A 12,906-nucleotide genomic window follows, 5' to 3' on the forward strand; every position below is an offset into this window, starting at 1 on the left:
TAGCAATACAATGTTAAATAAATAAATATATATGACACAAAAATAGTAGAGTTCAAAGACTGTTAAAAATTTAAAAATATTTTTGGGCGATACATTTTTATAAAAAAGGAATATTTTTCAAAAGTATTTAAATGTCTGCCATTTTTCGGTAACATCCGAGTTAAATATGGGAAAACACCATCGACAACAGCCTGACAAAGTTATGCAATTCTTCTCCATTTTCGCTCAATTTTTTTTCCTTTCAGGACAATTTTGCACTTGGACTAATTTCAAAGAGCCATATATCAGCCCCTTCCCAGCCTCACCACCTCTTATCGCACCCACAAGAAACACCCAACGTAAAATTCCACTCTCTCCGGTTGGGAAAAGACACCTGTAGACTGGCAGCTCTCATCCAACACACTTCACCACCCACTAACCCCTTTTCACGGGAAAACCTGACAAATGTGCGTCAAGTTACTGGCAACTTATTTTCCACGGCCACGCCCCTCATTCGCCCACAGTTTGAACCAAAGTTGAGCAAAAATATTTAACTTCGTGGCAGCGGAATCTTTTATAATTAATTTGCCACTCTGCCTGCTTTTTTACTGGCGGCGGGTTCTTCTAACCAATTTCCCTTATTCCGGAGTTGGGTGGTGGGCTTCATATTTTACCCATTAGATGACGCCCGCATTTTCCTGAAATAGTTTCAGAACGGACACGTATTTATATTCATGGGAGAAGGTTACATTTTCTTTGGGCGCTCGCTATCTTTAAGTTGTCTGATTGCGATTTATGGGGGTCGACGGTTAGAATAAAATACAAAGAGAGGAATCAACACAAGATTTGACATTGTAGGGGAAGGTGACTTAAATTAATTGTCTTTGGGAAATATGTTTTCACGATGTGTTGAATTCGGGATCAAAAATGAAATGGCCATATCAAAACTGTTGTATTAAGTTTTCTGTTAGGTAACATGAAAAATAAATTAAATGTTATTGTCCAGTCGCTGGAACAAATATTACAAGACCTGTAAAAATGTATTTCAGATACCATCTTTAAAATGTTCATATTTTTACAATATAGAATCAGCTATGATACATTTTGTATTATATAAATTGAGAATTCTTCACTTGCTCGACGATTTTTAACTGTTTTGACTTAAGCAATAATGAAAACATTTTTTAAATATTTTAAACGTAATATGTAAACTAATGGTAAACTTTTGTCACGCTTAAATCTTAAAATCTTGCAGGGCAGTGTAAAAAAATTTGACATTTAGGCCGGATGAGCAAAAGCTTATTTAAAGCTTCAAAAGACGTTGATAAGCTCGAGTCAACTAATGATTGATGGGTTATCTGATTCATTGAGTTATTTGCCTACTCTTGTTTGCATAGTACTGTTTATTCTGTAGTTTGGCTGACTGATCTTGGAAAAAAACACAAAACGTTTTGAAAGATCAGTCATCTATTGGCAGGCTTGACAATGAGGTCGTTTTTGCTCGTGGTTCTGCTGGTAGTTGGAAGAAGTTTGGCCCAACTTGTAGTCGGAGATGGCTCACCATTAGGTGCATATAATAGAGGCCGACTAGGAAGTTACCATGAAGAAGATCTAGTTTTTGGAGAAAATACTGGAGACCCAGAATCCGTTCCAGAACTCATTTCTGGATCTAATAGTGGAGGTCCTTTTGCCAGAAAGCCTCCTCAAAAAACTATATGGGTCAGAGAAAAAGGAGGTAGACTGGTTGAAGTCCTTAACCATCATCAAGGAGGTTTAATTTCCGGCGGACCTAGTGGAGGTCCCTTTGGAAATGGAGATCCAGAGTCCGTCCCAGAACTCATTACTGGATCTAATAGTGGAGGTCCTTTTGCACGTAAGCCTCCTCAAAAAACTAAATGGGTCAGAGAAGAAGGAGGTAGACTGGTCGAAGTCCTTAACCATCATCAAGGAGGTCTAATTTCCAACGGACCTAGTGGAGGTCCCTTTGAAAGCAAAGGATCCATCCAGGAACTCATAACTGAAAATCAAATTCAGAAACTTCAGAAGCAAGTAATGGAACAGCTTCTTGAGCAATCGCTCAATTAAAATTGAATTCAAAGGTGGCAACCTTAACGAATAAATTCAAATCAATTAAATCAACCATTTAAAACTTTGTTTTATTTGCAGACTAATCAATTCAATTAAAATAATGGTTGAAAGCCTCAAGCACCAGAAGCTTAAGTACCACATTAAGTGCTCTCCACCTGAGGCTTATAAAAAAAAGTGTGTGTGTTCAGTTTGCATGGAAGGTAAAAGGAACTATATATTTTTTTCCCACTTGGCGCATTAAGTTGTCGTCAGAAGTCATTTTAGCGCCTGCCATGTGAAAAGCGTTGGCCAATGTGTGTGTATATGGGCGTTAAATGAAGCATGTGCCGGTGTCCGTGTGATGGGTGGGTGATGCAGGTGGGTGGTGCAGGTGGGTGGTGTAGGTGGGTGGTGGGGCAAGTGCAACTGCAACTGCCACAATCTTGCCGCTAGCTGGCAGTTTGCGCCAAGCGAAATGAGAAAATGAGAGCAGAACTGTTCGCAAATGTTGCTGACAGCGTCACTTAGTCCGCTACCTTCATGCCACAGATATATGCACACAAGCCCACCTTTATATAAACCAAACACATACGTATATATATACAAGATGATATATAAATATAAAATACATATGTATGGTTGCGAAAAAGTGCAAAAGTGCTTTACGAGCACCTCACCGCATAAATGCTTAATGCACTGCAAATGAGTTGTGACAAATGGCCTGACCAGGCATATAATAATATATTTAGTGTTCCATATAGCAGTAATTTGCCGACTACCCTACCCCACACTCAAGTATATTATATAATTTTCTAATTTCTCGGGTTCTGTTCACACTCAACTTTCTCGTTTTTCGATTTTTGGCTGAAAGCGGTCAGCAAGGCAGGTCAAGCGCAAGGCAGAGTAAACTAACACAAAACAGTCTTGCTCAGGAGCGGATCGGGAATGTTAAAGGTTTTAGACTCATATTTATTTAAAACAAGAGAAGTATACCTATTTATAGAAAAAAAAAATAATAAGAAATGTGTTAGATATTATAAAAAAGGTCAAAGGTACATTAGGTATTGTGTTAAAGAAGCTTCAACAAGTACAAATATTAATATACAGAAGATGTGAAGGTTATTAGTTTTAAGGCTAGCCAATATTAGTTAACATTTACTTTACTTATTTAAAATATGAGAAGTATACTTTTTTATAGAAAAAAAAATCGAATGAGAGATATGTTAGATATTATTAAAAAAAACGTCGAAATATTTTGGAGATACGTTAGGTATTATGTTAGGGAAGGTACAACAGGTACAAATATTAATATACAGAAGATGAGAAAACAAATACTTTTGCGAAAAGCTAAAAGTAGTTTACATTTAGTATACTTAAATATAACAATAACTTAAGTTGTGTTCCGGGTTTCCCCTAAAAGTATAGATCTAATCAGGGGAAAAATGATTCACCAAATGAATTATATCAGGCCAATTTCAAGTCGATTAAATCACACCCATCCTCTGCTCAGAAGTGAAGACCTTTCAGCACACGCAGGAACAGAAACAGAAACTTCTAAATAACCCGAAGCGTACCAAGGGCAAATTGAACTGGAACTGAGATGGCAAAAAGTTTTATCTCCTTTCTGTTAGCCCCGAGGGAAAGTTAAATGGCCCAAGAGCAACCTTTTATGCAGTTGTTTATGGACGTGAGTACCTACATATAGTGGGAGGTGGGTGGTTTCATACCTGGTCAAGTTCTTTGGTGCACTTTTTTGCTGTCATCGGTTGCGTAGCTCCAAACATGGCCGCAATTTTTGGGTGTTGCCCTTTAAACACGGTTGATGAGCGGGCAGAAGAACTTTTCAGTATGATTTATACGATCCGGATACTTACTTGCGTATCTGTGACAAAGTGTTTCTTTGATTTATAGCCCATCGGAAAAAATAAAGCCAAGCGATGGAATTGAAATACATTGTTGCAGCGGCGAATTTTTTTAACCACAATGCGGTTAGTTTAGTTTTTTTTGTAAGACATTGGATACTGCATATAAATTCATGATAAATCAAACTAAAATAAGTTGCTTTATTGTTATTAATAAAATAATAATAATAATAATAATTAATAAAATCGTTGCGATTTCATTCATATCGCGTTATATCAAATACATATGTATGTGTGATATAATTGAAATACTACTCCTACCATAAAACTTGAAGCTATTCTTTGGGATCCATAACACAACAAAGCAAGTATACTTATAAAATGGGTTTGTGCTAATTTAATCTTATTGAAAAAACTCTAAACAAACCTGACTGAAGATGACTAGCGTAATAAAAAATATAAACTTTGTAGTTTCGTATAATTTATTGTACAAATATATTGATGGTGTTGTGGCCGTTGGCGACTACAGGTTGGCGACCACCATTGGAACCGTTCACATCGATTCTCTGGGAATCCCCCTGGCCGACCACATGAACCTGGTTGTAGTTGTGGTAGTCGACTCCATGGTACCGCGCAGTTGTCCAATAGTACAGAACATCTCCCGGTTTAAGTTTCTGGTTCCGGTTGCGATAGGTCCAACGTCCGTTTCGGGAACTCACTATATCGGCCGCCCACGTCTGATCGCTCAGATCATCCATCTCCTCGTTGACTTTGCCGTGAAAGGCGAATAGCGAAATACCGGGTTCGTTGGGAATGGAGACCTCAAAGCCCTTCGGTGAATTGACCTTGACGGTGGCCTTGGGCACATCGTAGGATAGACTACCACCCACGGAAATAGCGATGAGGAGCAGATAGACTGGGAACTTGGAGGGTTGCGACGTCATGATGGTAACTGGATTGGGTCGGGAACTCAGACACGGCTTATGTAGCCCGCCTTTCAAAGCTTATCTCGTCTAGTTGCGACTTGTTTTTGTCCCCGGTAAGCTGTAAATTTCCCGCCGGTGCATCCCCCCGCGACCCGAGAATTCCGAGCAGAGCCCGAAAGTAAGCAATCAAAATATTTGAACAGCAATGTTTCTTAACATATGAGAGCGGATGAATAAGGAGGAGCTTTCAGCTATACCCTACAAGTGTGTGATTTTATTTGGGGTGAGAACTTTAAAAGCAGAAGTGACATGAAGTCTTAGTTTTACTAATTCCATATAAATTGTTTTGTAAAATCAAATATTTTGATATTACTAATGTTACAAAATTCTACAAGTTTTTTCATTGGGGAAAAATGGAAATAATTTATTTCGTGCGAGAAACTTATTAAAAACACTTAGTCGCAGCTAGCACTTCAACCCCCCAAGTTAGTTATACCCGTTACTCGTAGAGTAAAAGGGTATACTAGATTCGTCGGAAAGTATGTAACAGGCAGAAGGAAGCGTTTCCGACCCCACAAAGTATATATATTCTTGATCAGGATCACTAGCCGAGTCGATCTAGCCATGTCCGTCTGTCCGTCTGTCCGTCTGTCCGTCTGTCCGTCTGTCCGTCTGTCCGTCTGTCCGTATGAACGCTGAGATCTCGGAAACTATGAGAGTTACAATACTGGGATTAGGCACGCAGATTCCTGAGATTCCTGCGCAGCGCAAGTTTGTTTCAGCACAGTGCCACGCCCACTCTAACGCCCACAAACCGCCCAAAACTGTGGCTCCTACAGTTTTGATGCTAGAATAAAAATTTTAACTGAAATGTATTGTTCTCATCAATACCTATCGATTGACCCAAAAAAAAGTTTGCCACGCCCACTTTAACGCCCACAAACCGCGAAAACCTGTGACGCCCACAATTTTCATGCTAGATAAAAAATTTTAACTGAAATGTATTGGTCTCGTCGATACCTATCGATTGATCCAAAAAAAAATTTGCCACGCCCACTCTAACGCCCATAACGCTTAAATCTGTATACCGCCGGTAGGTGGCGCATTTTAATCTCGCTTTGCTGCTTGCATATCTCCATATAGCTGAGTAACGGGTATCTGATAGTCGAGGTACTCGACTATAGCGTTCTTCCTTGTTTTAGTTTTGTAAACCTTACGAACATCTTTAATAAATAAATAAATAGATATTTCGATTGAGAAACTGTTTTAGGATATGAAAATATCTGAACATTTTTTGTTTGGATGAGAAGAATTTTTTAGATTAACAATTTAAGGTGACATTCATTCATTAAGTAGATTTATAAAAATCTATATTTTTTACAAAAAAAATATTTTTTTTTGGTATTTGAATGCTTTAGGCGTAAAAAATGGGTTTGAAAGTTCAAATATCTAATGTCTGCCATTCATTTTTTTTTAAATTGCAAGAAAGGTGCACCAGATCAGGCGGGGGGAGAGAATCCCTTAAAAATTTACTCCTTAAGGTCTATTAAATAACATTTAATATCAGATGTATAACACAGCAAATCCATTTATTTTGAAATCAAGATCTTATATTGACTATAGAAGACTTTTGAATTTGAATATGTTTAATAAGTTGGACCAATATATTGCTTTGGCTGTTCTCGAGAGTCGGCTGGTCATCACCATCGTTTTCATCGAGTCTCTGGAAATCCTTTCGGCTTACTACATACTCCTGGTTGTAGTTGTGCGAGTCTACTCCATGATATCTTGCTGTTGTCCAATAGTACAGAACGTCTCCTGGTCGAAGTTTCTGGTTTCGGTTGCGATATGTCCAACGTCCATTGCGAGATTTTATTATATCAGCCGCCCACGTTTGATCGCTCAGATCATATATATCCTCGTTGACCTTGCCATGAAAAGCAAACAAAGAAATTCCTGGCTCGTCGGGAATGGATACTTCGAAGCCAATCGGAAAAATGACCTTCACGGTGGCCTTGGGCACATCGTAGGATAGGCTACAACCCACGGAAATAACGACCAGCAGCAGATAGACTGGGAGCTTTGGGGTTTGCGACATCACGAAAGTAACTGGGCTATGTCGGATACTGAGGCATGGCTTTTGTAGATCGCCTTCTAAAACTTATCTCGTTTTGTTGGGACTTACTATTTTTATAAAACTCAGGCTGTAAAGTTCTTACTATTGCACTCCCCCGCAGCCCCAAGTTACAGTCCTCTACCCAATCGTAAGCAATCTAGATATTTGCGCAACAATATACTTGTATAAAACTAAGCCAGCGGATGAACGCAGATAGGCGTTTAATTAACCTGCACTTAAAAAATGAACGTAAGTGTTAGAAATACTACAAAGGTTTCTTTGTTTCAAAAAAAATTAAGGTTTACTATTATTAAAAAAATATATTCTTAAAGCGAAGGTTTGGGTACAATAAAAAATGTAAGTCCCTTATCTCCGCATAGATTTGGGCATGGTTTCATAGAAATGTAAAACCTTTTGACCTTCAAAAAAATGTAAAGAAAGCTTTATAGGTTTTTAATAAAATCCGTATATTGGACTTTTTTGGGATTGTGCAAATTGCAAACAAGTCCCTCTGCCCCGCCCACTGTACCATGCATTTTCCATAATCTAGAAATTCGGCCGCGTGCCCAAAAATATGCAATAGAAATATTTGCATAGCCATATTTCTTAAGAATGGGAGCGGGTTGATAAAGAAGTGCTTTAAGCTACAACCTCACCACATGAGTGCGGTTTTCTTTGGGACGACGACTCCTTTGTACCATGAAACTATATGTATATGTACATAAATATATGCAGATGATCCGCCCGCCTTGTTGGCCACAAGCAATCTTGCGGCATTGTTGCCGGTCCTGTTTTACTTTTGGCTGCAAGTATGTAAGTACTTGCCATTCACGTAAACACAGGCTTGGCATCCCTCGTTGGTATTCGCGCCGCAGACAAAGGGAAAGCAGGTCCTCCTACTGGGAGATACTTAGACAGTCAATTGCTGTCAGTGGCCCAAAGTCAGGGTGCAATGTTAACCGTGTTGTCACTGAGCGGGCGGTTTGGGCTAGAAGTATACACTTAGTGCTCAACGCACAGGTACTAACTCTGTGTACATTATTAGACGAAGTTTGTAAACTAATTTTAAGTCGTTACTGCAACAGTTATTATTCTGGCGTATAGCAGTAGTTCCCTTAGATGGTCTCGAAATAACTCGATGGTGTCGGAAAACGTTCTTGAGTTGCTATAATGGTTTGAAGTAATTTCCCAATTACCCTTGAGTTCTTGTAAGGAAGTAAGTAAGAAGTAAGCTTGTGAAGAAGTTTTGTCGATTAATGTCAAAATCCCAAGATATTATTAGGTTAAAAATATTTTACTTTATAGAAACCTTTGGTATAACTTTGTCAAAGAAAAAGAATTCAAATTAATCAAGTTATATCTTGATTTAAAGTAAATATTGTGAGTATAGTAATGATCAGAGGTCCATTTTTTTGCTTGTCCTCTCATTAACATTTTTTTATGTCAAAATCAGCTTACACTGAAATCCCATGGTTAAAAAAATATAAAATGCAAATTATTCTCGCTCTAAAATATAATAGAATTTAATGTGCAAGAAATTAATTCAAAAGCTTAATACATATCTTTAAGATTTAGGGGTACGCAATGGTAGTAAAGTTTATTCAAAAATTATTCATACGTCACGTTCGCAAGGAGAAATTGTTCGAACAAAATTTTTCTCAAAATTTCTCACCTTGTCAATTTATTGGTTTTGATGAAATAATTATTAAAATAGGGAACACATATAATCAAATTTTTAGTTAAAATCTACGCCACCTATATTGTAAAGGCAACAGTATGAGTGATAAACTTTGAAGACGATGCGCAGACCCTAAAACGCATTTTTTATCAACCAATTTGATTTTGTTACAAATTAGGACCGCTCTTCTAAACAAAGTAGGTTCCCCACAATTATAGTTGATCAGCACTAGGAAACTCTTCTTCACGAATCCCGTGAGCGCACTTAAAGCGGCTTATGCCCAAGGACCCAGCCTAAACAGATGGTAGTTAATTCCTAATTGCCCAGCCATTTGTCAAACAAAATGATTCAGCTAACCAACTCGGACAAACCAGCTCTCGCCGGACTGACAATTGTCCCAGAAACAACATTAAAACACAAAAGCGCAATATCAACTTCTGGCCACCCCCGCAAAACAACAGCTAGAAAAAATGATGATGGCGATGGGGATGGGTTTGGGGTCGGGGAAAACAAGCAAAGTCAAACCACAGCAAACCGAAACTAAATAGCCGAACATTTATACAAGCAATCTATCCGTAGCTGGCCGCTCAATCTATTCATTCAGTCATTCGGACCGTCCACTCACTCGGTCATTCGCTCATTCGTTCAGCTGTCCATCGCAATGCGGGTCGCGATGCCGGGGTCATCTATCCTCCAAATGTTTGCTGATGTTGCGCCCAAGCGGCTGGCGCTGATTTATAAGCTGCATGCCGCTGACCACTTGATTGCGTATCTGTATCTGTGTCCCGCTTTCACTCCTTTCATTCGCTTTCCCATCCCATGCCCATCCCTTTCCCATGCATGTGTGTAATTTATTTACGTTAACACGCGCTAGCTGGCCCAAACCAAACCAAACGAAACCCAACCAAACCATGGCAAACACCCGAAAAGCGAGCCGTTGGAGAATGAAGAGCAATTTTCATTTATTTTAAATGGCATAGAAAATTGCAAACTGACATTTTTCTGGCCCAAGTGCTCAGCCTCGGTTTTGGCCCCTTTCCATCTTTGCCATCGGTTTCCCAATGGCTTTGTGCACACAGCCGGAAATTTGTGTAGTTGTGCAGTTTGGTAGTTAGATGACTGGGTCCAGGTCCCAGACTGATTACCATGAAATTACATTGTTTCGCACTTAAAACATGCCGGCCAGTGTAAATGTGGGCCAAAAGCACTCTCACACCCGTTTCGGGCTTAATTAAGTGGCCTGTTTTTATCTGTGGCAAACATTTCTTTACCCCACCCCAAAAACCCATACGACCATCACCCGAAACAGCATTGAATTTAATTGCTTGCATTTATTGTTAATTGATTTTATTTTTAGCAGTTTAGCATGGAGATGTTTTTTCGGGCTGTCAGGTGCTGGTGCTTGGCTATTTATTCGGGCGTGATTTAATTTATTTGGTATTTGCCTAAATTGAATGAAAATTGATTTTAAACTTAATCAAATTTTTTGAAACTGTCAATGATGCGTGTCAGAAGCCAACAGCAACAGGGCACAACAAAAAAAAAAGGGTTTTTCGCTGCAGGAATCCCATTCAGAAATTGAGCATAATTCAATCAGCCGGTTGTTACAATATTTTTCTGAATAATTTGGTGTACATGTAATGCTTTTTGTGATGGCCCAACTTGTCGCAAATGCAAAATGTAATACTCGCAAAAAGTCACCAATAAGCCTTTCACATTGATGGTACTCGCGAATATTCTTTCAAATTAATATTTCATTTTTAGTATTTGTACTTTTTTCAGAGCGTATTTGCCATGAAACCTACAGGCAATCACCAAAGCTATTGACATGATTTATTTCTAATCAATTTCTTTCATGTAAATTTATCAGCAGAATTCCCTATTAGCATATTTTATGGTTGCGTTTATTGAAAATATCTATAAATGTAAATACACTAGTCGGCAAAAGTATTTTCACGGCACATTTACAAAAACACTAATATATCAGTCGTAAAAAATAAAGGCAAGAGAATTTTATAAAAATTCTATTTGCAATTCTTATTAGTTTTGTTTGGAGAAACTTTTTGAATCAAAAAATTTTTGTTTTCAATCCGTGGAAGATTGTTCAAAAAGTAGACTTTCAAAAATAATTTGACATTTTCAATAAGTGCTAAATAAGTTAAGAATAGTCTTGTATCATTCAAAAGGCACTAAGATAACATTTCCATTGATGCCAAAATGTACATGAGGTAAATTCAAATTATGAGCATATTTAACTTCTGTTTCGTCAAAATACTTATGCCGACTAGTGTAGTTGAAAGTGACACTTTTAATAGTTATTAAAACAATAAACATAACTTTTCATTGTTTTTTGATTTTCTTCTCAACAGGCTTTAGTCATTTTTGGTCTTGCTATCACTAATATAAGCTTTTAGTGTGCTGGTTTAAGATTCTGTGGTCCTCTCGATAGCTGTCTTGTGTTATCCTTGCTGGATGCTTTCGACACAGTCTTTGCTTATCCATCTCAATTTCCCATAATCAATTTTACTGAGCTCCTGCAAAAGCAAACACCTCGGCACTCCTCCGTCCATGTTCGTCTATATCTGGAGAGTAAGCAATAAGCTAAGCCAAGATCTATCCAAGCATACACCTGTCATAGCTCACACTCGGTCCGCATCCGATTCTCCATCTGTGTGTGCACCCATTTTACGAACCACAACCACTTCGCATGTAGCTCCTGCTTTACACATAAGTTCAGTTGCTCAAACATGAGGACAGTATTCCTCCTCAGACCCCTACTCCAAATACCGCTCCTGGATATCCAACACCACCCAGGGCTCCTTTTGCCAGGGCGCACATATTTAAAGAGCAAACGTTTATCTAAGTTGTACCGTTGCGGTTTCCGTTGACATTCAAATGCGGAAGCACCTGTCGCCCAGCCGAGGGAATCTGGTGACTGCGACTCGAAGATGTTCCACTCAGGACAGCCCGGATGGAATGGGGCGTTACGATGGGCGTGGGACTGGTATCCACTTCCGATTTCACACGCATACGAACAGGGGCAGGAGCTCTAGATATTGCGAGGGTGGGTTGTGCAGTATATCCCTTACAATATATAATATGTTATGATCATATTCGAATATACTTTATTGAAAATAAGAGTTAAGAAAGTTTTTAGATCGTTTATCCTATTGTAGATTTCCTTGCTATAGATCCATTTCTTTTATTTAAGTTGTATTCCATTGTAGATTTTATTGTTTTGATTCGTGTTCTTTATTTTAAATTGTGCAATTTAACTACGTACAAAGCTTAATCCTAAATCCTCCCCATATAGAAGATGGCGTGTAGTTAATATATATACATATTTTATATGTTCTGGAGTCTTTAGATCCAAAAGATGCAGACTCGATTAAAGTAACACGAGAGTTGCTAAAAAATTCGGATCTTAAATAAAATTTTATGTCGATAAGGTCGGGGATGACATCGATGAAATAGAAAGAAGCTAAAATTTTATTTCAGAATTTTCCAGGAAAATGGTAAAGGACGAACAAGAATAAGTTTCCAAAAAGTAATTAATCAAAACTAGACTCCAGAGTAATATAACCCATTAATAAGAATACATTTGTGTCGTAAACTACATTTTCCAGAAACAGCATGTTAGTGTTTTTATCATCCTTTTTGTCGTTCTTCGGTTTTTTCTAAGTTTTTGTTATCTAAATGATTTAGGTTGTCTTTGTTTCTCCCTAGGTAAACAAATATTTTAGTATGTTGCGATACATTTATTGCTCTATGTAAAATCCAAATTCTAGTGGCAATTATTATAAACATTATATTTTAATTTATAAATTAAGTACGTCCTTAATTGCTATCTTAATGGTGTCATATAATGGTTATTAATGTTAACAGATTAAGGTTAATAAGGTAAATTTTATATAGAGAAAGCATTTACTTTTCAAAACGCGTCAACCGAAGCCCATTTTCTGCAATTTGATAAGTAAATCGAAAAAAACTCTGAAATTGGAAACAGGAACATGTCTGAGTGACTCATAAGCTATATAATATCCAAAGGCTAGAATAGTACCTTACAACTCTGCCCCCCAGAACGAACTCCCCATGCAAACCTCGGGCGGTACGGTGCCGGATACACACTCCGCTGGGCATACACGACAAGTTTCTCCAGATCCCGCCGGCGTACCTGGCTGCGAATACCTCGAGGACTTTGCCACTTTGTAGTTGCTTTTGAATTCTCAAGTGTCTGCGTCGTCAGCGTCGTCAGCTTTAAATGGTTTCGCTTACACC

The 12,906-nt window shown here is 38.2% G+C and overlaps 2 protein-coding genes across 2 annotated transcripts; both read right to left on the bottom strand.

Annotated features, from left to right (window-relative positions):
• Nucleotides 1-4,372: 4,372 nt before the first annotated feature.
• On the bottom strand, nucleotides 4,373-4,876 carry LOC108008623 (gram-negative bacteria-binding protein 3). The gene has a single exon (XM_017072504.4). The coding sequence runs from the start codon at nucleotides 4,850-4,852 to the stop codon at nucleotides 4,391-4,393; it is 462 nt and encodes a 153-aa protein (XP_016927993.3). The 5' UTR covers nucleotides 4,853-4,876; the 3' UTR covers nucleotides 4,373-4,390.
• A 1,558-nt stretch (nucleotides 4,877-6,434) lies between these two features.
• On the bottom strand, nucleotides 6,435-6,932 carry LOC108008829 (gram-negative bacteria-binding protein 3-like). Its single transcript, XM_017072737.4, has one exon. The coding sequence runs from the start codon at nucleotides 6,930-6,932 to the stop codon at nucleotides 6,435-6,437; it is 498 nt and encodes a 165-aa protein (XP_016928226.3).
• Nucleotides 6,933-12,906: the final 5,974 nt, after the last annotated feature.

Source organism: Drosophila suzukii, chromosome 2R, assembly GCF_043229965.1.
Source record: "Drosophila suzukii chromosome 2R, CBGP_Dsuzu_IsoJpt1.0, whole genome shotgun sequence".
Taxonomy (NCBI): Eukaryota; Metazoa; Arthropoda; class Insecta; order Diptera; family Drosophilidae; genus Drosophila; species Drosophila suzukii.

Bases quoted from the DNA above. Each gene is read 5' to 3' on its own strand.
- LOC108008623 (XM_017072504.4), bottom strand. From the start codon at position 4,852: ATGACGTCGCAACCCTCCAAGTTCCCAGTCTATCTGCTCCTCATCGCT.
- LOC108008829 (XM_017072737.4), bottom strand. From the start codon at position 6,932: ATGTCGCAAACCCCAAAGCTCCCAGTCTATCTGCTGCTGGTCGTTATT.